The 26,045-nt window shown below is 43.9% G+C and overlaps 2 protein-coding genes and 1 pseudogene across 2 annotated transcripts; 2 read left to right on the forward strand and 1 right to left on the reverse strand.

The window, feature by feature from the left end:
- Nucleotides 1-2,376: 2,376 nt before the first annotated feature.
- Nucleotides 2,377-6,454, forward strand: LOC144739831 (tryptophan 5-hydroxylase 1-like). The gene is given in 12 exon segments (XM_078622722.1): nt 2,377-2,466; nt 4,119-4,250; nt 4,381-4,564; nt 4,658-4,758; nt 4,865-4,932; nt 5,016-5,212; nt 5,313-5,448; nt 5,534-5,660; nt 5,750-5,845; nt 6,055-6,109; nt 6,112-6,187; nt 6,280-6,454. Coding segments are annotated over 12 exon segments (1,437 nt in total).
- A 2,086-nt stretch (nt 6,455-8,540) lies between these two features.
- Nucleotides 8,541-16,048, forward strand: LOC144739830 (secretion-regulating guanine nucleotide exchange factor-like). Its single transcript, XM_078622721.1, has 9 exons — nt 8,541-8,696; nt 10,258-10,308; nt 10,521-10,548; nt 11,052-11,165; nt 11,482-11,544; nt 11,878-12,036; nt 12,364-12,533; nt 13,567-13,603; nt 15,864-16,048. Exons 1-9 carry the CDS (start codon nt 8,541-8,543, stop codon nt 16,046-16,048), a joined length of 963 nt encoding a protein of 320 aa, XP_078478847.1.
- A 4,878-nt stretch (nt 16,049-20,926) lies between these two features.
- LOC144739832 (voltage-gated potassium channel KCNC1 pseudogene) lies at nt 20,927-23,706 on the reverse strand (annotated as a pseudogene).
- Nucleotides 23,707-26,045: the final 2,339 nt, after the last annotated feature.

Consider the following 26,045-nt stretch of genomic DNA (forward strand, 5'->3'; position numbering starts at 1 on the left):
CTCCTGAGTGACGTGCTAGTGTCAGTGAGCTGTCAAGTATCTTTTTTTTTTCTTTTCCGGCGGTTGTAGATTCTTACCATATAGTCTATCTATCTGCTTATTTTGGATTGAATGATTTACTTTTTGGTGCATAGAATGCAAAATTAATAAAGGGGGGAGGGGGATAAAATGTATAAAGCAGCAGTCCAAAATATTTCTATTAAAATTGAACAGAGAAACGGTGCATTTGAGAAGCTTCATTAGAAGAAAATGAACGTGCCGCTGCCTGATGTACTGATGAATTTAAAATGACCAGTGTTGTGAGAACCTGTGCGATGTCGTCATTCTTTCCTGTTAAATGTGTTGCTAAATGTGAATAAACTACCCAGGAGGAGCAGCGACATGGTGACATCCGCAATATAGTTCGAGCCAACATTCTATGGTTTTTATTTGTGTGTTTGGTAGCAAAGGCAACAGGAACCCTATTTACATGTTTGTCTTCTGTAGGTTGTGTTTGATGAGAAACTGGTAGTTGGAGCTACCTGCTGATGAGATTTTGAAGAGGTTTTGGAGCAACATGTGTTTTAACCATTTAACTGAATGTTCTCATAATGATGTTTTGTTCTCTCTTTTTTCTTTTTTTTTTTCAGTGGCTTGCCCCTTCGCTCCCTTTGATTCTCATTTCCATCGCACTGAATCGGACAGCTGATCTGGATGCATCTCCTGAGAGGAGGAAGTTTGTCTCACTGGTTCCTCGGTTGCGTAAAACATCTGTCCCTGTCACGGGGGACACAGGCCAGGACCACCTGAGAGAAACAGCATGTGCAGCAGCCACATGTTTCGCCGCTTTGGGCCCGCGAGGAGCAACGACTAACAGCTGACAGACGAAGACGTGAGGTGACTAAAGCTTAGAGAACAGCGACGTTATCTGTTCATAGTAATCTTAAGTCCAGTGTCTTGATTCTGCTTGCAGAGGCGTCTCAGGCCTTTCCCGCTAATTGTCCTGATCTTATTAAAAGGCTCTCAGTGTTAAAGAAAGCAAAACATGCAGATTATACATGTCATGTGCACGAGAACGCAGAGGTGCTTACAGTGCAGGGGAATGGATTTTAAAAGGGGGGCATGTCGGGATCACTGTACAATGAAGGCAGGTGGGCTGCACTTGAATCCTCTTAAACCTTGACCTCTTCTGAGTCTAAAGGTGTCAACAAACAAGGAGAATGAACCGCTTGTGTCAACAACTAGACCGGTTGGATCAATGTCATGGCACTTTGTCTTACATTGGTTTTCATCAATAACACATGTATTAATCCTATATGTCCCCTATTATCCCCGTCAAAGAGGTATTAAAAAGATTTAATCAATTTGATGAAATGCTGATAGCAGGACAAGGAACAAATGATTAAAGGTTGATAGTGTTCTGCAACCATCTGGATCCAGGAAGTTTTTGAAGGATTCTTTATCAGGCCATTTTCTGCACAATGTGTCCATAACTTAACAATAAATGGTCAGACTGTTTGTCAAAAAATACAGGATCCGTTAGCTCTAGGTTGTCTAACATATCCAAGTTTGATACGGATCCTGACTAAATTCATAATTTTATGATCCAGAACAAGAAATATTATGGTGTTTGTGGATTTTCAGACACTGTAAGTCAACAAATGAGGACAAAGACGTGAACTAACACCAGATCGTAGCTGAGAGTCTGCTGAGACAGTGTGATTTGTTGGATTTGTTGGATTTGTTTGATCTCCAATAGTTCTGGAGCTGCATTCAGAAGAAAAACACCATTAGCTAAATTGTGTATTTTGTTCATAACTATTAAAATGGGAATGATATGATTGTATTTCAAATGGTAAATGGATGTTTTCTTGGTCAGGGAATCTATCCATTTAGATAAAATAAGGTCAGGCAGATTAATATTTGGTGTAAATCACAATAATGGTGGAAATCATCTGCTAGGTGGAGATCTGTTCTCTCCGAGTGTTTTTCCACCTTCCATATGCCAACTTTTTCTTCTTCCATATGCTAACGTTTTCATACAAGGGTCCATAAATGCATTTGTCAAATTTGAAATAATAATAAAAAAAAACAGTGTGAGGTATTTTTATTCTCTCACCACAACTGATCTCACTGAAGCTGCATCAGCAGTAATAATAGACCCCAAATGAGGTGGGCGATGCTGCGTCTTGTCCATTTGCTGCTGTGGGTGAGATTACTCCTCTCCTGAGCCCCCCACCTTCATCTCCCCCCACCTCTCCGGTTTCTCCCCGCGGTTAAATAGCAAAGCGCGCTGCTTCTCGGAGTAGACAACTCAGTTTACATAGCGGAGGTTCTTTCCATAATCCACAAGCAGGAAGTCAATAAATAAGGCAGAGAAAAGGGCAGCACTTTAAGATGTACTCAAACAAACTGGAGGGTCCACGTAGAGGCAGATCTTTTGACTCCATGAACATCGGCTTTGAAGAAAAACTACTGAACAACGAGGTAAGGACAAATACGTTGAATTTATTTTATTACAGTATTCTTTTTTTTTTTTTTTTTTTTTTTAAACAAGATCAGCTGATGGGTCTGTGTGGCAAGAAACCAGGAAGTCGCTCGGTTTGCGTAACTGCTTCAGCGGTAAAAGCGAACTGGTGTCTCCATTACGCACAAGGCCGGTAGGACGCAGGAACCGTCTGACGTTGCGTTGACTACATGGAATAGAAATAGATTAGTAGCAACGTGAGATTCGAGACATCCTGCAGAGTCTGTATCCAGATAAAATCGTAAACACACCCAAACAATTTGGCGGCGACATTTTACATCAACATCAACATTTCACCCGGAAAAATAACTTCAGCTACCTTTCAAAAGACGGGACGTTGCAATGAAAAGCAATCCACTTGTTTGTTAATGATGGAAATCATTTTAAAGGGGCGTATGAAGACGACTGACGTGCAAACTAACAGCGTGGTGGATGATTGACAGGTCTGCGTGCGTAAAATCAGACCGGCCGAGTGTCTGGTCAGATTTCAGCACAAAGGGAGCTAATAATAGGCTTTCACCACTGTCTCAATGCGATTGCGGTAAGGCGATTCTTGAAGACAGAGACAAGTTCATCTTCGTTAAACCGAGACGCAAAGAGCTGACCCGGGACAGCGACCTGATCCAGTCTGCGCACTGATGCTTTCGGGAATACGACCCGACAGGATTCCACGAAAACTGCTCTGCCGCGTTGTCTGCACACGACTTCAAGGGCGAAACATGGTAGGCAGTGAGTGACTGGACGGAACTTGGATTTATGTAGGAGGACTGAAGAAAGAAAACGTAGTTTGGATACATCGGATAGAACACAAATGGGAATTTGGTTGATCGAGTGAAACCGTTCCATACAAACGGTCCAGTTGGCCAGCGGGGATTAGTCGTGTTTTCTGTGCTGGTGTTATCCTACCTCTACAACCTGACGCAGGATTAGGTGAATTTTCCCCTGGCGTGTGCAGCTGTGCGTCAACGTGAGAGCTGTCCAGGGTGCTGAGATGGAGCTGGTCACGTTCCCCTGCATCATCCAACTTTATATTTTATACTTTTCTGAGTTTATTGTTCAAGTTACCACCTCTCTCTCTCTCTCTCTCTCTCTACCTCTCTGTGTGTGTGTCTGTGTTAGTGACTCTTACCTTGACTGATTAATATTATCTGATGAGTGTCCATAAGATGCGCAATGGATGCCCAGATGCTCTTAAGTGATTAGAAGTTGTGCACTCACGTCATTCCCTGTCCTCAGATATGGTTCAGTCACGGGGAATGCATGTGTTGGATCGCTTCAACCTGCTGCAGATACAAGAAAGAAACATACAACATTGTCAGGATTTAAAGCTAAACAAAGCACCAAAAACAATACCGTGAAATTAAAATTCCATATCAATTTAAACTTTATTAGAAGTTTCACATATGAAGGACTGCATGTGATTTTCCCAATATTTGCTGAACAAATCCAGAATCTGTTTGCAATTGCTCTTCGAGTGCTTGGGTGTAATGTGTACATCTAGTGTATTTTTCTTTTTTTTCTAAACAAAAGTTAGATGTGTTGTTTAACATCAGCATTCAAGAAGACCGACACTGTTTGTCACTGTTAGTAAATCTGTCATTACTGTTTTCAGATAAACAAATCAACGTTCACAAAAATCGAGGAGAACACGGAGAAGAACACACCAGAGAAAGGGAGAGCAACAATCATATTTTCCCTCAAGAATGAAGTGGGGGGACTCGTAAAGGCGCTCAAACTCTTCCAGGTATGGACAAATCTAATCTCCTGTCTGTCAGCTTCTGTGGAATATTTCTCTTCTTCCCACCAGAGTTTTAAATCAGTTCAACCGAAGCAAATATGATTTGATAATAGCGACCGCCAATGTTTCTTTGCAGGAAAACCATGTCAACCTTGTGCACATAGAGTCCAGAAAATCCAGAAGACGCAACTCTGAGTTTGAAATTTACGTGGACTGCGACAGCAACCACGAACAACTGAATGAAATCATCCATCTGCTCCGGAAACACGTAAACGTGGTGGACATGGAGCCCCCAGATAACTCCTGCCTACAGGAAGAAGGTGAGCAGAGGCTCCGATCAAATGCTGCCAGTATTGATGATCAAATGTGTAAAAGCTGATCCGTTACAGTGAACAGTACTCCTCTTTTCTCAGACATGCATAACGTACCATGGTTCCCAAAGAAAATCTCCGACTTGGACAAGTGCGCTAATCGCGTCCTGATGTACGGCTCGGAGTTGGATGCCGACCATCCGGTATGAGATTTCACTTTGCAGTGTTCGTAGCTCCGTCCCCTGTCGAGTGATATCATCATATTTCATGTAATCAGGTCTCATATCATGGTGTGTTTCACTCCACCAGGGCTTCAAGGACAATGTCTACCGGAAGAGGAGAAAGTACTTTGCTGATCTTGCGATGGCCTATAAACAGTAAGTTGTTGTAGTTGGCGATTTGGAAATCTGTGAAGTTTTCTTTTACTTAGATGGTTTTTGTGGGTTTGTGTCTGTTTCAGTGGGGATCCGATTCCTCGTATAGAGTTCACGGAGGAGGAAGTCAAGACATGGGGTGTTGTGTACAGGGAGCTCAACAAGTTGTACCCCACCCACGCCTGCAGGGAATACTTAAAGAACCTGCCGCTGCTGTCCAAATACTGTGACTATCAGGAGGATAACATTCCCCAACTGGAAGATGTCTCACGCTTCCTCAGGGGTACGTTTCCTTTCCTTTGTCTCACACACTACACACAAAAGCAGAAAGAATCGATTTAGCCACTTACTTGTGTTTCCTTTCAAACATGTGATCGTCTCAGAACGCACCGGATTTACCATCAGGCCTGTGGCCGGTTACCTGTCCCCTCGTGACTTCCTGGCTGGTTTGGCCTTCCGTGTTTTCCACTGCACCCAGTACGTGCGGCACAGCTCCGACCCTTTGTACACCCCAGAGCCGTGAGTATATGCAGCAGTCTTTTTCAGTCATTGTCAGAATTTCGGATTTCTGATTCAAACTTAATTTTATCTTTTCGTCATCAAGGGACACTTGCCATGAGCTGCTGGGCCACGTCCCTCTGCTGGCAGAACCCAGCTTTGCCCAGTTCTCTCAGGAGATCGGTCTGGCTTCTCTTGGGGCGTCAGACGACTCTGTTCAGAAACTGGCCACTGTGAGTGAAGCTGCTGCAGGCAATCTGAATCAATATTCTATTATTTGTAAAAACCTGAATGATTAACTGCTCTTACTCTGGTGTCTCAGTGCTATTTCTTCACGGTGGAGTTTGGCTTATGCAAACAAGAGGGACAGCTGCGTGCATACGGGGCGGGACTGCTGTCATCCATCAGTGAACTGAAGGTAAAGACATTTTTACGAGCGAGCGTACAGTGGCGTACAATAATAAGCCCTTTTTGGTTAATACGGTACAACCATGTTAATTGGTTTGAGATTTGTTTTATTTATAATTGACCCAGGACCGGTTTGAAATAACTGAATTTCGGACAGATTGAATATAACAGAATTAGAAGAGATAGAATTGACAGTGTCTGCTCTGTTTTCTCTTTCAGCATGCACTCTCTGGTAATGCAAGGATAATGCCCTTTGACCCTAAAGTTACATCCAAACAGAATGCATCATCACAACGTTTCAGGATGTTTACTTTGTGTCAGACAGCTTTGAGGAAGCCAAAGTCAAGATGAGGTAATTATTCTGAATCTATATATATAGATATATATGGAAATTTGAAATGAACTAACCGTTAAGCTCATCACTACTTGTGTTGTTTCCATCAGGGAGTTTGCCAAGACCATCAAGCGTCCCTTCACAGTGCGATACAACCCGTACACCCAGAGTGTGGATGTGCTAAAAGACACCCCCAGCATCAACAGTGTCGTGGAGGAGCTTCGACATGAGCTTGACATCGTCGGGGATGCTCTCAGCCGGCTCAATAAGCAGCTCGGTGTCTAAACCCTCCAGATTACAACTGACGTTGTCCATTACAAGTACACTCGCTGTGTCATCCTCAAGCACTGCTGTAGAGATACTACTTGTGTATCACCCGTCGTCCATACAATGAATGTGCACTGCTTCTGTCGCGCCCCCCCCCGCATCCCCGACCTTCAACACCTGCATGAGATATGGCTTATACAATTATCAGAGACTAATTTGCCTTGTATAAATTGCACAAAGCCAGGAAGCTGCTTATCCTGAGACATTGTTTTGTTTTAATTTGGCTCCTGTATCGCAAACACTTGAAGTTCTTTAGCCTCAAAATGTCCCCAGCTGTAACAAAACACGGACATTGTTCCTCCTCCCATTGTTAACCCTGCATTTGTATATGACTGAATGACATTTTTTAATTCATTACATTACTCTTCTTATCATTCTCACTTCTCTGATTATGTATAAATGTACGTTTGCATTCTTTGTGTGTGTGTATCCTGTTCCTTTGTTTGTGTGTGTGTTAAGGGAAAATACGAAAATGAAAACTGCTTTAAATGTAATTTCACTGATGGGTTGTGACAGACTTGGTTCATGTACCACAATTTATTTACTTAGATAAAGTTGGACAGATATTCACCGATTTGGACTTCTGGGATAAATAAGTCTGAGACAATGACCAAAAAAACAAATATATAGAAAAATAAGCCTTCCTTATTGGAAGACGCTGGTAAAAAAACAAAAAAACAAAACAAAAAAAAACAACTCAATAACTCCCTTGTCATCGTATACTCCAAAATCACTCCACACATCAGTGGTCTCCTCATGACCATACTAGAACTGCTGTTTTGGACATAACAGACCAAATTACTGTAGGAACAAATCCAAATATAGAACTCAAGAGACAGGAAAGGAGATCTTGCAGCAAACATTGTATTAAACAAACAGAACCACAAATGAGAAAGGCTTCATTAAAAAAAACATGAAAACAAACAAACAAGCAAAACAATCAGCAGAAGTGAAAAATTGAGAACTCTAGAACAATTTTGTTAAGCAAGTTTAGTGTGTCTTCAGTGTGTGCATAGGTCACAATACCACACAGTATCTGCATTTAGTACTGCTTCTGTGGTCATCCCTAGGCAATCTGTACCATCTCATACATGTTCCACACCGAATCTATATAGAAATACATGTGCGAACAAAGTGTAATATAGGATATAATATTGGGTATCAATAATTATTGCAATTTCATGAATGGCAATAAAAATGAATGTTTCATAACTAGTAAACATCACTCTTACTCAAATGGGATTAGCTGCAGTATTTGGCCGGTTCTTACTTCCACAGAAGGAGCATAACTGGACACACACACACACACACACACACACACACACACACACACACACACACACACACACACACACACACACACACACCATTGAGATAAAATCCAGTTTTTCATTATATAATTTATAATTACATTTTTCGTACATTTCCTACATTTTTGTACGATTTTGAATGTTTTGACAAGTATCGTTTATTGCCGTCCACATTTTACTATGAAAACGGGACCTTCGTGCACGCTGCAGTATACCGTAAAAGTTACTATACAAGCGCACTTGTCTGAACTTGGACGACTTTCGACTTTCAATACCTAAGTGAACATAATTGCACTATTCCTGAAAAATTAAAATGAAATTAAAACATTATTTTTTCTACTGTATTTGTATTTTCAATTGTATTTTCTGTAAACGAAACAGAAAATACCGGGAATATTTGCCAGGCAGAGGTTTTTCATTTCCGTAAACACGTCAAGCAGTGTGCAGTTTCACGACAGTGTCGTAAATCATGTAACGCTATTGACGGTCCATGGAGAAGAGTTGGCGGTGTTGCTTATTGTCGTGGGTAGGTGTTTTTTTTAACATAAAAGTGTGTGTTCGCGTAGTTAAATGACCATAAACAACAGGAGAGTGGCGTTTGAGAACACTAAATAGCACGTTTGCTAACGTTAGCTTAACGCAGCGCGGCGGGTGTGTTACACGCTGTTGAAATTGTCATCAGGGAACTGGTGATAAAGTGAGTTAGTGGTAGAAGTAGAAGTGGAGCAGCACTAATGGATGTGTTTGCCAGGGAGCCAACAGCTATGGGCAGCTGGGACAGGGACATGAGGAGGACCAGACAGCCCCTCAGATCTGTACCACCGCGGCTCCACAGGACAGGGCTGTCCGGACTGTCCGTGGCGGCGGGGGACATTCTGTGGTTGTCGCCGGTAGGTATCCTATTTTTTTTTCTTGAACTCAACCGCCTGTACGTGTGCCAACTTCTTCGAAACTCTCAGACGAATGTATCCTCGATGCAACAATCACTGGGCTCCCCCATCTGGCTACACGCGGTGTAGTTAGTTTACTTCAAGTTTACTTCAAGTTAGCTTCGTTGGTTAGTTTAATCTAGTTTGTACTTGTCATACCAAACAGCCCACACCATGCTTTAATATATAGAACATACAATAAATGTAGAACTCAAGGCATCTTCCTGATCAAAGGTAAACAATTAGACCGATGCATTTTTAGTTGATGTTTATGTGATGCTGAAATTCCTGCTCACACTTGTGCGTGGAACATTAGTGCGGCTTTATTGAACCCGAAATTATTCTTGAAAACTCAGTGCTGCTGTTCATATCAAATATGTGGACAGGACACACTGGGTTCAATCCCACCTCTCTGTGCTATCGTGCATAGAAACACATATAATACCTGGTGCTGCAATAACTGCTTGTGCATTGTCGATTGCTATGTCATCAACCATTTGCAATATGCTGACATCATTTCTATGAAACTGGCACTAGTATCAGCATTGTTTAGCATTTTAGCTGGTCAATACATCCCTATTGTGTATAATTTGTGCATTTTTATGTTCAATTATTACAAATATTTTATTTCTGTTGTTTCTTTTGGTTTTGTGTATTTTTTTAACTAATATGTAACTAAAAGCATCCGCAAGCACGGCGATTTCCTACAGGATCAATGAAGTTTTATCTTATATTTCATGGCTATCCTGCCACTTAGTCATTGTGAATGCAGCTTTCTGCATTTTAACACAATTGCTGTGACTTCAGATGGTGAGGCAATGAGTTTGAATCAGCACTAACCAGGCTCGGGTTGTCTGCTATCATTCGTTTAGTCTCTTGAAATCATATTCCAAGTAATTGTTGCAGGAGGGACTGCAGATGGGAATTAAAAAATACTTTATGCTGCTTCATACACACAATTCCAAACACATTGTGTACTGAACAGCTGTGATTATAAAATCGTGAACTACTTCCATGCTTTCCTCTTCATATGTTTCATATGTATGTTTAAGAACAGTATGGTGTGCTAAACCAATTGCTTTTTGTGTTTGACAGAGAACGGAGATGTGTTTGTGTGCGGACAAAATGACAGAGGCCAGCTGGGACTTGGTCACACATCAAATGTCTCATCACTTCTGCCGTGCACCGGCCTGAGTCAGAGAGTCACTGAAGTCGCCTGTGGCTGGGATTTTACTTTGTTGCTCTCTGGTAAGAAATGAGAAGAAATGAGATCAACTTCACACCGGGAAGCGCTAATTCTGCTTGTAAAAGAGTGATTCATACTCCTGTTCTTGGTAGAAAAAGTCACAAGTCCAAACACACAGCTGGTCATCTGTTGGGCATTCGTCTTCTTTCTGCAGTCCTGGAGGTTATTCAGAATTGTCATTTGTTTTTGTTTTTTTTCTGTCTGTCTGTGTCTCCATATACCTCATTGACAGACTGTGGAAAATTATTTGCGTGTGGCTCGAATGTGTTCGGACAGCTGGGCGTTGGGAAGTCAATTACACATTCTGCAGATCTGCTGGTGGTTGAGGTGAGCTCCCAAAAACACATAATACAGCTGCTCTAACGTTTGTCATTCTCTCTCTTTACTTCCGTCAGTGTGGCCAACTTAGTGACTTTGCTGCAAAATTTTGCAAGAATTCAGACCCCTCTAGCGACTCTTTCCAAAAAGTAACGAGCTACAAATCTAGCGACTTTTTCTGGAGGTATTGGAGTCTTTCTGGTGCACGTATTGTTCTTCAGTTACTGTTCTCCAGCAGCGGGTGCTGCCGTGAGCACCTCTCCCGTCCAGAAGCACTCACAGGCGGTCAGCTCTGTGCATTAGTCCCAGCTGCTGCATTCAGAGAAGAGAGGAGACCCCCCCACCACCACACTCCCACACATTTCTTGTATTTTTCACTGTTTTTGTCTCCCTTTGATGTTATTCGTCCCTCCTACAGCGTCCGTAACAATTATATGCAAATTGACAAGTATGTAAATTATGTGATGACATCATTTACTGACTTTTAAGACAGCCAATAGAGACTCTCCTTACTGAGGAGTTGGCAACACTGCCCTCAGTCTAATCTGTCACCAGTGATCTGCATTATTTGTGTCATCTGAAGCAGATGTTTTTTTTGGCGCGTTTTTATTTAGAAAATGAAGGAGCCAGTGGTGAGCGTAGCAGCAGGACTCAGACACGCACTCGTAGTGACAGGTGGGTTTGCACCGTACACTGTGTTCAAGATGATTCAAAGTCAATTCACACATGCCCGTTGTCAACTGCGCCTTCAGACTCGGGCTGTGTCTACCAGTGGGGGACAGGTCTTTGTAGTCTCGCCAAGAGAGCCCTTAGTCCTCGTCCTGTCCCATCATACCTCAGCTCTAAGGTGCCCTCTCCAGTGCCAGGTAAGTACACCTCTGTCCTAAAGAGGTAGAAATGTGTTTTCCATCGACAGTAACGTCCAGTATGACATGTAAGGGTCGGTCAACGCGTAGGTGTGTGTTAAACAGTTTTAAGGCAGGGCGTGAAGGCAGCAACCTCTGAACTGCTTCTAAACAGTTTAACACGCACCTACACGTTGATTAACCTGCTTATACCACGGTCATTTGCCAAAGAAACAAAGAAAAATATTGTAGTTCATATGTCAAGTGTCATGAGATAACAGGCGTTAGTTTAGTTACATACAAATAAAATCTGACTTGACTTGGGCCCATGTTTCAGGTCTGGACCGGAAAGCATCTCGCATCGTAACTGCAGGCTCAGCACACTGTGTGTGTCTAACAGGTATTGTCATCACGAGCATGACTCACAGCCTGTTTGTGGCTTCAACTGTCCAAGTATCATCAGGCAACACTCTCACTGCACTTGATGAGTAAGCTCCCTGCAAACTGTCGCCATCAGCGTGTGACTGAAGCAGCACTGTTAAACTCTCATCGTGCCATTGAGGAGGAAAGGTACTAGATATAAATGGCCTGTGTTTCAGTTTCCATTAATGTGAGTACAGCGTGCCTTCCCTCCAGTCCGACCTGTAATTAGTGTACCTCTCAATTACTGCTCGGCCCTTTTTTTATTGCCTCTGCTGCTTGACGAGTAATGACACTCCTGCCTTGTGCGCAGAGGAAGGTGATTTGTTTCTGTGGGGAAGTAACAAGCATGGCCAGCTGACTACCACCGAGCCCTTTTTGTCCTCACCCACTCCACTGCAGCGCTCACTGCTGGGGGGAGAGAAAGTTCTACAAGTGTGGAGTGGCTGGACTCACATTGTCGCCCAAACAGGTGAGTGTGTAATAATGCTGCATTCACATGGAATCAGAGAAAGGGGAGATGGGAGAGACGTTGCAACGTCGTAGCAACACATCAGTTGCTATAAAATCCTATGTCACATCTGGTAGTGAATTTCGGCGTGGTAGACGGTAAAAGTTAGATATTTTAACTTTGAATGTCATTGCCGTCTGCCGTTGCCGTCACCGGTTTTCTCTGCCGCCCTTTTCTCATTCACTAAACAGACATCCTGTCTGCCGTTTCCCTGATTCCATGTGAATGTAGCATGACTCACATAAATTCTGCTAACCACTTACAACTGAATAAGGAGTTGTTTTGCAGTGAGTGGGAGAGTTTTCTCATGGGGCAGAGGGGACTATGGACAACTGGGCCGACCACTTTCACCCACCCACACCGAGAGCACGGAGCAGCTGTCGGCTGCACCCTCAGGAGCAGGCGGCAGCCGGATATCCCCCCCTGCAGAGATTAAAGCTCTCTGTGGAGCAACACAGGTATCTTCTGTTGTTCGCTTTGTACACTCAACGTCTCGTGTCAGTCAGCCTCAGGTTTTGTCCAGCAGGGGGTGGCAGACATCCACGGATGACAAATGCAGCCTGAAACGTGTAGGAGGTGACACACGGTGCCACTCTGTGATCGCCAGGCCCGCAAGGAGTCGGTTCCTCATGACACACAGCCCTACACACACACACACACTCTGCCATAACCCTTCCACGAGGGCAAGAAGCGTTGATATTAACTAAAGTCATATGTCATCCCATATGGGCAGTTAGATTCCAGGTGGCGGATCATTGCCAATAAAGTAGATGTCAGGGACGGACAAGGAGAAGCCCTGGATCATTCCTGTAATGTGCGGAGGTCAGTGGTGTATGTCACCGTGCAGTTACCCAATGTGCATAAAGCTAAAGAGAAGACGGATTGGCTGAGTGGCCCGTGAATCTTGGCCCGTCCCACCACATTAGTTTCCTGTCGCTCCCTGCACACCTACAGAGTCAATATTTAGTAAACTGTCAGGCTTTACAAGGCATACGAGCATTGCAGGTTAACAGAAAACGTACCTGCCAGTTCCATTTGCAGGGATGTATAGACAATTCAATTGCTTTTCGAGTGTCAATCCATAGAGGCATGGAAATGGCCCGGCGTGATGTGTCACGTTCATTTCCGTAGTAGTTGTGAGTGAGGAGAAGGCTCCAAGAAACACGCCCCATCAAACTGTGAAATGTTCTGGTCAGCAAAGGCTGGGCCGCCCTTAGCATTAACACTTCCAGGCAACCCTGCAGTGTGTGTCAGCTCTTACCTAACAGCTTGCTAATCTGTGTGTTTGATGAATTTACAGACAAAGTCAACACTAATGGAGTTTGCCGTTGGTGCACTCAGTTTGGAATGAAAGCTGGATAACTGCATTTTGACACATGTGATTTTATTTCAGGTTTACAGCATGTCTCACTTTGTCCCATGGCCTTACACATTCTGGACACTACACTGTACACTGCATTTTAAACACATGCAAATCTTTTTCCTCTGCAGATTGCATGTGGATCTGAACATAACCTCGCCATTTTAGGTGAGTATTTTCAGAAATATAGTTACAAATTCTTGTGATTATTTAAAAAATATTAATAATACTAATATCACCCATGTGAGCTATAAGTCTGCACAGCTGCAGTGAGAATGTACGATGTAGAAAAAGGAGAACAATAGAGAAGCTGAGCTGAAATGCTCTCAAAGGTTTGGTTTCAGTTAATACAATTTTGACCTGATAATGTCTCATAAAAGAAAAGGGAATACACATAGATGAGGCGCCTCACATTTCCAAAGAATTAGCACAGAATTTGTCTCATGTATTACAATTAAGCATCCGTATGAAATATTAATCCTTCTGGTGCTGCTGCAGAGGATTTCTGAGGTTAGCTCATTGCTCTGTGGCGTTTGCCTCAGGAAGTAATTACAGGATGGCAAGACGGGTGTCGATGACCGTAAAATTTAATATCAGAACGAGCCTGAAAAACAGCGGAATTAAACACCGATTTACAGACGTCCTGTGACGCTGAATGTTTGGGGAGATAAGAACAGAACATGATCACAGCAGTCACACACACTAACCTCGTCGACTTCACAGACAATAGGGCGCTTTTATTTTAAGCCGGCTGGCAAAAAGGTCTGCTGCTTTCCTGTCACCACTCAGCAAGCACTGTTCAACATTTTGGAAGTGAAATCCTTTGCATTAAATTTTGAACACTGCCCCAGTTGTTACATCAGCATGAATATAAATACCACAGAGGAGCATTGAAGCACACGCACAAGTTTTTGTTGGAGAGGAAACATGCAGGTGTTTCTAAAAGCAGACGGTCGTCTTGTGATGTCACTGTCAAAAGGACAGTTTTCACAAAGCACTTCTCTATGCTTCCAAAAGTCAGCTTTGGGATGAGAAGGTAAAGTAAAGGGGTGAACCTCCGGCACGCCACTCGGCTCCTCCGCCTCTCCTCTCTTCCTCCTCCTGTCTTGAGCATGGTGGCAGGAGCGGTGAAATAGCAAAACAGGATTGGAAGCAGAGACCTGAGTGCTGCTATTTCTGGTGCTGAAGTAGGTCAGGCGGAAAGAAACCGAGAGCATTGCATGCTGCTCATGATATCTGTTGCCCGCTCAGCCTTTGCCCATTTGCACCTGAATAAGTGCTCTTCGTATGAAACTCATCACCGGTGGTCAGAGGTGGGAGACAGGCCGTAAGCGCTGTTGGCACAGCTTATCCAATCTGAGGAAAGATGTCTGTTAAAACACTCTTGTGAGTTGAACATTAAAAGGTATACGGACAAACATTTTTCACTCGTTCCCGAAGTCGCGATGCTTCCTGGAGATGGTAAAACTGAAATTGTCAGTTCAGTGAGACGTTTTAAACTGTCGATTATAAAAACCCATTGACAGGATGTGTTTTCAAGGAAATGGCTTTTGGTTTTAGAGTCTTGATTTCTATCCTTTTGTTGTGCAGAATGTGCAGCACTTTGTTTCCATGGAAACACTGATGTGCTGTACAGCAGTCGGTGAGTCCATGAATTAAGCACAGCACCAAAATAAGGCGTTTTTTTTTTTTTTTTTTTTTCTCTAAACACACCAACCATTTGTACACCGTAGCTTGATGTCATAAATGATCATGTCGGTAAGAAAAGTGTCATCAGATGATGGAGACAAACTCTGCTACGATCTTAAAGGCTGCGCTGTGTGCCTGTTTGTCATGCATAAGCCATCGCTGCCAGAATGTCACACCGACACAAGCTGCTGCCATTAAATCTTGGTGTGTTAACTGGCAAACGCGTATGTGTCACGGGGCGAATCCAGATTTGTGAGGCTGTAGATACTGAGAGAGGAGCAAGATATACAAAAAACAAAAACAAAGAAGACCCTTGACAAAATAAATGAAAACACAGCATGAAAGACACACAACTGCCGGATGGGGAAAGCTTGAAGATGTGTTACCCTTGAGAAAGCAAGCTCGCTTCTGTTGCCATGGTAATGGAGCCTATTAGGTAACCGTGTTGCCATGGCACGTGTCTCCTTGGTGATGCAGACCTGACCACACCCACCAACAAGCTCACCAGCTGCGAAGAACAGGGAGGCTTTATTACCGCCTGAGTGTCCGTGTGAGGAACACGGACTCTGTGTGTGTGTGTGTGTGTCTCCCTCTCAAGCTTTTGGTTGTTTTGTTTTTTTCGACCCACTCGTCTATTTTTTTTCCCTCCAGCCTGCTAATTCTAGCTTTCATGTTGCAGTGCCGCAGTCCCATCTCTGTTCTGTCAGCTCCACTGACCCTTGACCCCTCTCCTTCTCAGGGGGGTCGCTCCTCTCCTGGGGCTGGAATGAACACGGAATGTGCGGAGACGGTTCACAGAGCGACGCCTCTGAGCCACAGCTCGTTGCTGGTCTCAGACCTGTTCTGATTGGCTGTGGAGCCGGACACTCTATGGCCGTCTGCGCTGCGACGACTGGAGAAGACAAAGACAGAACTCTGCTCTGACTCCACTCCAGAACCAGAACCGTCCAGTCTGCATGTGGCAGAGGCGAAAAGCTCGTTCTGATCATGAAACAGAAAAGTGACTTTTAATAGGAACGCACGGCAACTTTCACCTTCTAATACGGCAGCTCTTTTGACTGACAAGTAGGATGTGTGTGTGTGACTGACTCGTCATAAACGCTGTCGTCTGGTTGAGCGTGAACTGAGTTATGCTCCATGTTGGTCAGAGGCCATCATCTCTCCGACCAGCCCGTCAGTTTGATGGACATGGTGGGGGCTGATGGCCTTGTCGGACATGGCGGTGCCTGTAGCTCCTGGTCCACCTGCAGTGTCTGTCTTCCCGAAGGAAGCCGTTAAGGACCATGTGAAGGATGAGTTAGACCGCTGCTATAGCTCCATCTTCCCCATGTCAGCAGTTTTATTGCTGTGTGATGTTACGCATCGAAGGGCAGTCAATCTCTGACGTCCATACGGGAAATCACTTTCATCACACGATTTACCGTTTACACATGAGTTGTCTTTTGTCAGCTATCCATCACTTATTTATATTCCCTTTGAGGCTGTGTTAGTCCTTTTTGACACTCTTTCACACTTTACATTTAATGAATCCCTCTTGGGGAAATCTGACCGCTGCATTTGACCCATCTTGCATATTTATCAGGGGTAGGCATCCGCAGTGCAGCATCTGAGGACCAAATGCAGGTCAAGGGCAAAGTCAGGATGCTTATATTTCATGGACAATAGATTTATATTTTCGTATTTTTTGAATTGTCTGATTTATCCAAACTGTATATCGACAACATGCACTAATGAACATTGAATTAACGTGTTATTTAAAAAAATAAATAAATCAACACTCACTGAAAAATTATCATTTTATGCGTGTTTTTATTATTTATCACTATTTGTTGTACAAGTCTGAACCGTATTGGTCAGAAAAGACACCAAAGCTCCCTAAACACACCAAACCAATCAGAACGAACACCTCACTGAGATAACTAACCCACACAATGCATGGTGTTCAAACACACACACCGCGCACACACACACACGCTCTCACTAAACGGCACACATTAGTTGCCTCCTAGTTACTGACTTTGTTTAATGGAAACAGCTGCTGTTTGCTTTATTGTATTTCATGTTGGACATGACCAGCACTCTGTCCCCACCCGCCCCTCCCCCGGTTTTCCTTCAGCTCTGTTGTACCTGGTTGTTGGCAGTGTTTGCAGTTTGGTAAAAAGTTGGTCCCTTGCACTAACTTTTCCACACAAACAGAGAAGCTGGACTTTGAATTCAATGACTCTGCTTCGCCTCTCCATCCAGTTTGCTCATTGCCTGCCGTCAGATGCTGATTCACGCCGGGTTCCTTATTGTTGAGCTGAGCATTGTTGAGTGAGTGATGGCTAATTTAAAATTCAATGTACATGAATTCATCGCGCTTTACTCATGAATGGTTAAATAGATGACAGAGGCACTTGTCCAGTATGAACTGTATAATGTTTTGGCATTTTATAGCATTACACACTATTATACCCAATTTGCAAAGGTGCAGGAAAAGAAGAAATATGCCAATTGTTTATGATTGTCACTTCTAGATATACTACTGAAGAGGCTGAGCTGGGATTTGATTTCATGTGTTTTGTTTAAAAAGCTGCCCTTTCTTAAAAGTACAGCTTATGTAAAGTATAGCAACATTTTAATGTTGTCAGTTATTCTATTTTGTGTTCACCTACATTCGATCAGCTCGTCAAACAACTCATATAGCACACTTTGTCATCTGAATGCCTCATTAATACAAGGTAACAATGGTGTAGTTAAGTACTTTGTGGATATAATCTGTGATGCCTGAAAACATACCAAAGGAATGTTAAAAGTTCACCAGTGCAAAAGAGTGCAAAAGTCTACAAAGATGACAGTGGACAGTGCCGTTGACGATTTGTTTCCAGCTGGTTGACGTGACGAAAGTGAAAGGTGTTTGGGTTGGGGGTTTTTTGTTGTGCTGAGTGATTAAATCGGAGCAACATTTTTTTTTTTCTTTCAACAGAAGAAGCACACAGATAGTTGATGATCACTCGGAACATTGGTACACACAACTTCAGCACACAGAAAGCGTATTTACAGCACTAACACACACCAAAAATAGGCACACCAAATTACAACACAGTAACCAGTCACAGATACTGAGCTACATAAGGCTTGACAACATAACTTCCCCAGTGCTACATCTATGCTGAGTTGGTCACTGTCACAGCCACTTAAAAATACTGAGTAATACACACAACAATGCTACAGCACTATCAGGTGGGTGATGGGCCATTATGGGTCATACACATAGTGGTTGGTACACCATGGTTCATAACACAAACTGACTCAGTTGGTTGTCTGCTCCGGTGCTGTCGCTGGGTCTCTATAAACATATAAAAAAAAAAAACAATAACAAAAATAAATTATTACACAAAGTATGCGCAATGGCGGAATTGATGGCGATGATGGATACCTCTGCCGTGCAGGGAGAGGGTGGATGACACTTGGAGAGTAAAGAAAATGTGCTCCGTTAGTTCCTCATGGGTAAAGACGGGTTTTACCATGTATGTCCCATGCGTAGCCAAGGCATCAGACAAAGATGTATTGTCTGTGTGCAGAGGTTGGACTCTGGGGTCGGTTAATAAACATGCCCGATCATCGCTGCGTTTTTTACACGTCGATGTAGTATTTCAGTCATTGTCATGCGTTTGTATATTTGGCGTCATGCTCTGGAGGTCCGTTTGCTTTCTCTTTGACCTGTACACGGTAGATGGAGGATCAAACGGCAGCAGAAGGTACAAGCTAACTACAAGCTAGTAGGGAAGGAAGGATGTGTATGCGTGTTGAATAAAAACGGAGTCTAAACACTCATTGAGTATAAAATTTATTTCATGCAATGACTTATATTTACATATTTTATTTGAATACTTTTCTGTTGCATAAATGTAAAATACATGCATTTACCTTTCCCCCAAGGTAGACCCACATCCCATACTGTTTGATCTGTGTTTTGTTTTGTTTTTGTTTTTTTTTTTCATTAAATTGCATGAGCACATATTTGACCCTGCACCTTCACACCAAATCTTCACAATTCTTTTTTTCTCTTTTTTGTCTTTTTTTTTTTTTTTTTTTTTTTTTAAACTTTATAACGTCCATTGATTACCACAAGAAACATGACTGGAAATGTAAAATTCTGCTCAATCGGAATGAAAACAAAACTTTGATAAGTTGCTATACTCGTATTTTCCTAGAAATTGGACATTATCAGATTGGTCCACATAAAATGTGATAAAGTGCCCTGAAAGAAATTGTGCATAATTATTGGGACAGTATCAGTACATGAACGCGTGAACAGTAAACAGTATTGATGTTTTGAATCCATCCACATCGATACTGTGAGAGTCTTCAAGATATCTGTGGCTGATTGTAACTTATTTTGGCTCTGAAGAGTTGCCTATCTGGTCTCTTTGTATAGAATGTTTTGTGCTTTAGCTTACAAAAGTTTTCTTTACATGGGGACTGATTTTTTGTTTTTTAACTAACTCATATATCCCCTAAAAATGAGTTTGCTGTATATCTAACAACAATAACAAAACTGCATTTTTTTTTTCTGCAACTAAGTGTGAGGCTGTTGTGCACCTTAGCATAAAGCTTTTGTTACACTGTGAAGAGTGTGGTCTAAATGCATTGAAGCTACACTGCGAGCAACTTACGTTGTATCGTGTTAATTTATTACTCACTTTTACTTTGCCTCACCAGGTACGAAGGCACCGTTGTTGGTTTATTTAAAATTCGTTGCCTCAGTTTGGGCATCACAGCAGTAACAGAAGTCGCTGCAAACTGCTGATACTACTTGAAAAAGTTTGTATAAAAAGTGTTGATGCTCATACCAGATTTGTTCAAGTTAACGTATTTTAGTTGGAGGCCCCAGACAAGAGAAAATAAATATATCAATTTGGGGAAAGGCAAAGAATGGCAGCTACATGAAAATCTCTGCTATGACTGAGTCTCTTGTAAAGCTGTCCTTAAAAATGCATAAACATGACAAAGCTTTAGAAGCTTTTGAAAGAAAAAAAATGTTGTTGTTGTTTTTTCTTCGTACAGGTACAGTTCGCTTCTTGTTGAACATAATTTCTCATGCAGTTCATGCAAATGAACAAACAGTTAAAGTTCTGTTGACAGTAGATCACTAGTATCATAGGACTTGTCATCATCTCCATATTGCATTGGACATCATGAACATTGTTTTAGTGGCCACTCAGAAAACATAGTCTTGCCTGGATCGTACTTGTCGTAATTGTAACGTCTCCACTTTGCAACGTACAAAGCACTTAACCCTTAACAGCTGGCAATGGTCCATTTAGGATTTTTTTTGTTTTTTTTGTTTTGAAAGCAATGTATCGTCAATGTCTAGCACATCGCTGGCAGGGTTACATCTTATGAAAGATTCTTTCACAAAATTGTAAGAAGCAGATGAGATCAAAGGTTGTTGGCAGAAAAGTAGGTGAGATCAAAAGCAACAGAGCAACAGGCAATGATGTACACAGGGAAAGAGTGGGGGTTAGCCTGTGGTTGAAGTCGAACAGTGCTTTGTCTGCAACTGAGGTGACCCATGCAGAGTGGCATGTCGCCAATGTTTTCTAGTCTAGGATATGATGACACACCCAAGGAGAACGCTTGGGAAGTTCCAGTATCAGAACAGTTCAGATACAGTTTTCAAGAAAGAAAAAAAAAAAAAAAAAAATCAAAATGAGAAAGCAGGAGCGAAGGCAAGTGTAAAAGCAAAATCTGACAGGAAAGATAAGAGGAGTGTGGACTGGCCTTCCAATGGCATTAGTGTCCTGCTACTCAACCATGCTACATAATGGATGGGATGGGGGAATGTGAGTGCTGCATTAGACAGGGTGGGCTGCAGGGCAGGGCGGACACTGAGGACACTCCAGAGGCATCCCCGCTCATGCCAGACATGCTGTTAAGGCTCCAAGGCTTTTCATAACCTTCAGTTGAAAAACAGAGAACGTTCTGAGTACACACTGCAGCACTGAATCCACGACAGAATGTTTTGGTGCACCTCACTGGTCATACTACACCTGTTGCTTTCTTGTTTTTGTCTCCAAAAGAAACAGGTCAACTCAAGACAAGAGACAGCTTCTTATTCTCCATGCATTGGGTGCATCAGGAGTACAACAGCATGCACCGGGTGGTACCGGAATGGTTTGGAGTAGAACACCGTAACGAGTGTCAAAGGTAGGCACCTCGGGCAGGGAATGTTTTCTCAGCTACAGATAGATCTCAGACTGTCGTGTGGTTGTGGATGCCGCCGGGGCCGCTTGTTTTTGAACATGAATATCACATAGCTAAAACAATATTTACAAATCCGACAAGGAGAATTCATCTCTGATTGTTAATGTTTGCCTGCCTCCACTTGTGTTGTGCTCCTTCACCAGACTGATAGCACCCATCAGCAAGACACTTCATGCACCGTTATGGTTCAAGAGCGACGTACTCCCAAGTCGAGAACCCGCATTGTATTTATCATTAAAACACGTATACATACATGGTACACACACAGCACATAAACACTTTGTAGGCGATAGGACAACACATTCTAGATCATATAAATCTCGAAAATAGTTTTCTTACTGGTAAATAAATAGGGCTGTTACATTATGCATGGTATCAAAAAATATATTATGTAGATGTGTAAAATTAGCAACATTTGTGGTGATTGTGCTTGGCCTTACAGATGTGTGTGTCTGTGTGTGTCTGTGTGTATTTGTGTATATACATATATATAGAGAGAGAGAGAGAGAGAGAATTCCCAAAGGAATGATTGAGAAGAAGCAGCTGATGTGAAGGTGAAGGTGTGTGTGTATCTGCTCAGCAAAGGAAGGAAAAGGAGTGTGTCCTGTCTACAGGGTGTCAGTGTCTTACGGGGGCCTGTGATTGGCTGTTATTGTACGTACCCCGCCTCACTCTGCCCCCTGTGTGGTTGGGGTGCTCAGCCGTGGTGACCAGGAAGCAGGGCCGCTCTCTGTCGCTGGGGCTGAAGATTTCCTCCGGAGATATGGCCTGGTCTATGTGGGGGCAGTCTTCGTTGGCCAGAGCCGCGTTTGGCAGCCTCACCGTTCAGCTTGGAGTCTTAAAACGATCAAGGGAAAGAAAAGCAAGCAACAACGGAAACGGAGTGTTAACACCTTCCAGTTGAATCACGCGTCAGCCCGGAGTGGTCCTCGGGACTTTATCTTGTGCGATTACACTACAAGTATGGCTGCTGTGTAGCGTTTGCTTTGCACTCTGTTGTTCTACGTAGACCAGAGATCAGTGTTTGTCTACGCTCCTGGCTGCCAGAGGAATTCAAGAACAGAATCAAGTCATTCTGGTGCCATACTTAGCGTTTAGGTACGTGACGATACCCGTCGTGGGTGAATCACTGTGTTAAAAAGTGCCAAATCAATAACCAGATTGGCCTCGGTCTCTCTGTTCTCCCGTCCACAGTCAAATATGGTTTTCAACCGCAGATTTGGTCGATTGTCGGTGGGAAAACTAATGTTGAATCATCGGCCGACTGAAGTGTGAGAACAAATAAACAGCGCAGCAGCTGAGCTGCGACGTGGATTCTTGAGGAGAACAGAAAGGCCATGACGAGTCAACAAAATATCAGCAAACGTTGCGTTACGTTTAAAGGCTCGTGTGTTTGTGTCTCACCTTGGAACTTGATCTCGAAAACGTCGTCGTGGGCAATGGGGCTCGGATGTTGAGGAGCTGATGCTGGATTTGCAGAAGTTAGGAGAACCTGGTTGGGGCGGCCCCGAGGGATATGCCTGTTTTTTTTCTTTGGTAGTTTCTGTTTCGCCATGGCCCAGGGAGTAATACATTCCAAAGTTGTTGACAATCACAGGGACGGGCATGGCGATGGTCAACACAACCCGCCAGGGCACACAGGGCTCCGACCAGCATCCCGGAGGTGGGTCTGAGGGTACATGTCTCCGTAGCCAAGGGTCGTCATGGTCACCCACGGCCCACCAAAACCCAATCGGGATGTTCTTGAAGTGCGTGTGCTCGCTGGCTCGAGGGTCATTAGGATTCGCTTCCGATGCGTTCGGCGTAGTAGATCATAGTGGCAAAGATGAGGACGCCGAGGGCGAGGAAGATGATAAGGAGCAGGAACTCATTGGTGCTGGCCCTCAGTGTGTGGCCCAGCACCCTCAGACCCACAAAGTGACGCGTGAGCTTGAAGATACGCAGGATCCGCACAAAACGGACCACTCGGAGGAAACCCCAGCACGTCCTTGGCTGCCTTGGAGGACAGCCCGCTCAGGCCCACCTCCAGGTAGAAGGGCAGGATGGCCCACGAAGTCGATGATGTTCAGGGCGTTTCCGGATGAAGTCAAATTTGTTGGGGCAGAAAGTTATTCGCATTAGAAATTCAAACGTGAACCAGATCACACAAACGCCTTCGATGTAGGTGAGGTAGGGGCGCAGTCTCTGTCTCCTGGTAGGTGTTCTCCACCGTGATGTTGTCCACCAGCTCCAGCTCTGTGCGGTTGATGATGGGGTTGAAGGCTTCCGTGGGTCTCCAGACAGAAAGTGGTGATGGACACCAGAATAAAGAAGAGCGAGGCCAGAGCCACCCACTGATTGGGGAGAAGAGGAAAAAAAAAGAAAGAAAAAAGGGTGCGGGAAAGGCAATGGAGGGGGCGGGAAGAGGGGGAAGGGTGTGGAGGGTGAAGAAGGACACAGAAGACAGTGAGAAACGTGCTCTGCAACCGTTCTTAGCTCGACACAAAGCAGTTTCATCTGTTCATCAACCTCTATCTGAGACGACGGCATCTGCTCTCACAGCGGCACTGAGACTCGTTCGCCACGCTCTGGGTCTTGATTCAGAAAGTGGGCGTTGTAATGGAAACAATCGATACGAGCTCATCGCTTCTCTCCTTTCCCCCTGCTGTACTCTCAAGGTCACGGCATTTCCAAGGGTACGATCCCACGCGAAATTACAAACAGCCATCAGCAGCAGTAGACGGCGCTCAAGAACCAACCCCCCCATCACTAAATTTAGCCAGGGCTCTTCCCTCCAGCAGCTACAGTAGGTTTTTCCCTACACAAGGTCACACTGACCAGATGATAAAACTCCTGGGAATCACTGGGAGCTGAGGGACACACTCTTATGAGAAAGCCGTATTATCCTTAATGGCTGAAGCGTGCTTTAGCTTTCATTTTCTATTGATTCAGTGATCACATTTCATCATATTTAGGCTCTGATGCTTACTACATGGCTGTAAGCGATACAGTATTCTCCCCCCGGCTATCGACTGCGATCCTTTACTCTGGTTTTACCGGCTTACAGTATGTTTCCCACCAGGAGCAGTGAAACGAATCCTCAGTGGGGGACGTGGGGTGGATAGATGTGAGAACAGACGAACACAGCAGCGACTTCATCATCAGGTCATAGAAGCTGCATCCGCACCAGTTAGTCGCTGTTTTGTTTTTTTTTTGTTAAATTTTTATTATGAGGTTAGGTTCCCAGGCTAATTCACAGCTTTGTTAAGTACCCCCGGGAGCCGTAATGAATCCAATGAGGGGAGTTGAGTTGGGGCATGTCCAGGCAGGAGGAAGTTTTGTATCCCACTGAGGCCCATGGTGTTGGTCACTCAAGGCAGTTTACAGTCTGTCACGAAGGGCCGGCGTGCAGCACGAGATGGAAAACAGGCCCTCGTCATATCGTCTCATCACTGCTAATTCATTGAATTGTGCTGAGGAAATCACTGCTGCTTCCCGTCCACGTTAGAATGATTGTTGAGAGGGAATCCTGTGTGTGTGTGTGTGTATGTGTGTGAGTGTGTGTTTCAGCTGAACGTTTCGACGCTAACACCATCAAATACGTGACACACAAAAAAGAACGGTGGTCAAGCTCGTGATGTTGATCCAGTTCCACGGAGTAGCCTCAGTCTGGGTGCAGTTCAAGACCTTAGTGTGTGTCGGTGGTGTATTGGATTGCATAATACCTTTGTTTTTTGTCCACCCCCTCTTCAGTGTTCTGTGCAAAATAACAAGTGCACCCTAGAACATAACACAAATCAGGACAGACGCTGTAAAGTAGGAGCTGAGAGGGGCGCAGAGCGAAGCAGATTACCAAACTGCTCTGAGAGATACAGAGCTACAATCCTCATCGGCTGCTTCGGGGCCATCTGATGAACAGCAAATGTCTTTGGAAACCTTGTCTCCACTTTTATTTACCCGCTGCACGTTCCTAAATATGTTTGAACTAAATTATCCCCTCACTGGTGTGACAAAGAGAGATGTTTGTTGGTGCCTGGCTGCTTCCCTAGTGACGAAACCGCACTCACCTGTCAACATGTCAGCAGCATTTTAAGTGAGAAAATGGTTTATTAGCACATCCTAATCCTTTTTTTCGTGTTCACACTTGAAGTCATTTCCATATGTCTATACACAGATTACCTGGAAATAATGAAGGATTCTGCCTTTTTATTGACGGACTGATTACGGAGATGAATGTTTGTTTCATTGTTGGACGTCAGCGTTTCACTGGGATGTGACATTTTGTTTTGCAGAGGCCCCAGTCACGAGCAGCACTGCCGGTCGGCTCGTTCTTCTCGGCTACTTCGACGTGATGCCTCCTGACACACTCTCGGCCGCCTGAACTTCCCACCCGTCAGATGATTAAACATCTCATCATCACGCCGTCTGAAATGACGGATAGTTTGTGACAGTATCAGTGTCATCTGGAGGTGGAGGTGGAGGGAGTGTGTGTGTCCTGGGGTCTGGTGGGGGGCGGGGTGGGGGGGGGGGGGCGGTGGACAGGTGAAGACTTGTCTCCTTATTGGCTACTTCTCACTGTTGCTGGCAACCACAGGCCTATGGTGACGCGCGGTGACCAGGGTTCTCCTCCGATGCACCCACTGTGAATAGAGTCTGTAATTAACTCTGAGGCTCACTTCCAATTAATTTTCTT

The sequence above is a fragment of the Lampetra planeri genome, unplaced genomic scaffold (assembly GCF_965212315.1).
Source record: "Lampetra planeri unplaced genomic scaffold, kcLamPlan1.2.h2 scaffold_1738, whole genome shotgun sequence".
NCBI lineage: Eukaryota > Metazoa > Chordata > Hyperoartia > Petromyzontiformes > Petromyzontidae > Lampetra > Lampetra planeri.

Excerpts from the sequence above, each read along its gene's own strand:
- LOC144739830 (XM_078622721.1), top strand. The coding sequence starts at position 8,541 with ATGGATGTGTTTGCCAGGGAGCCAACAGCTATGGGCAGCTGGGACAGG. Across the intron at positions 11,545-11,877 it reads ACACTGTGTGTGTCTAACAG|AGGAAGGTGATTTGTTTCTG; the intron begins GTATTGTCATCA and ends CCTTGTGCGCAG. Across the intron at positions 12,534-13,566 it reads CTCTCTGTGGAGCAACACAG|ATTGCATGTGGATCTGAACA; the intron begins GTATCTTCTGTT and ends TTTCCTCTGCAG.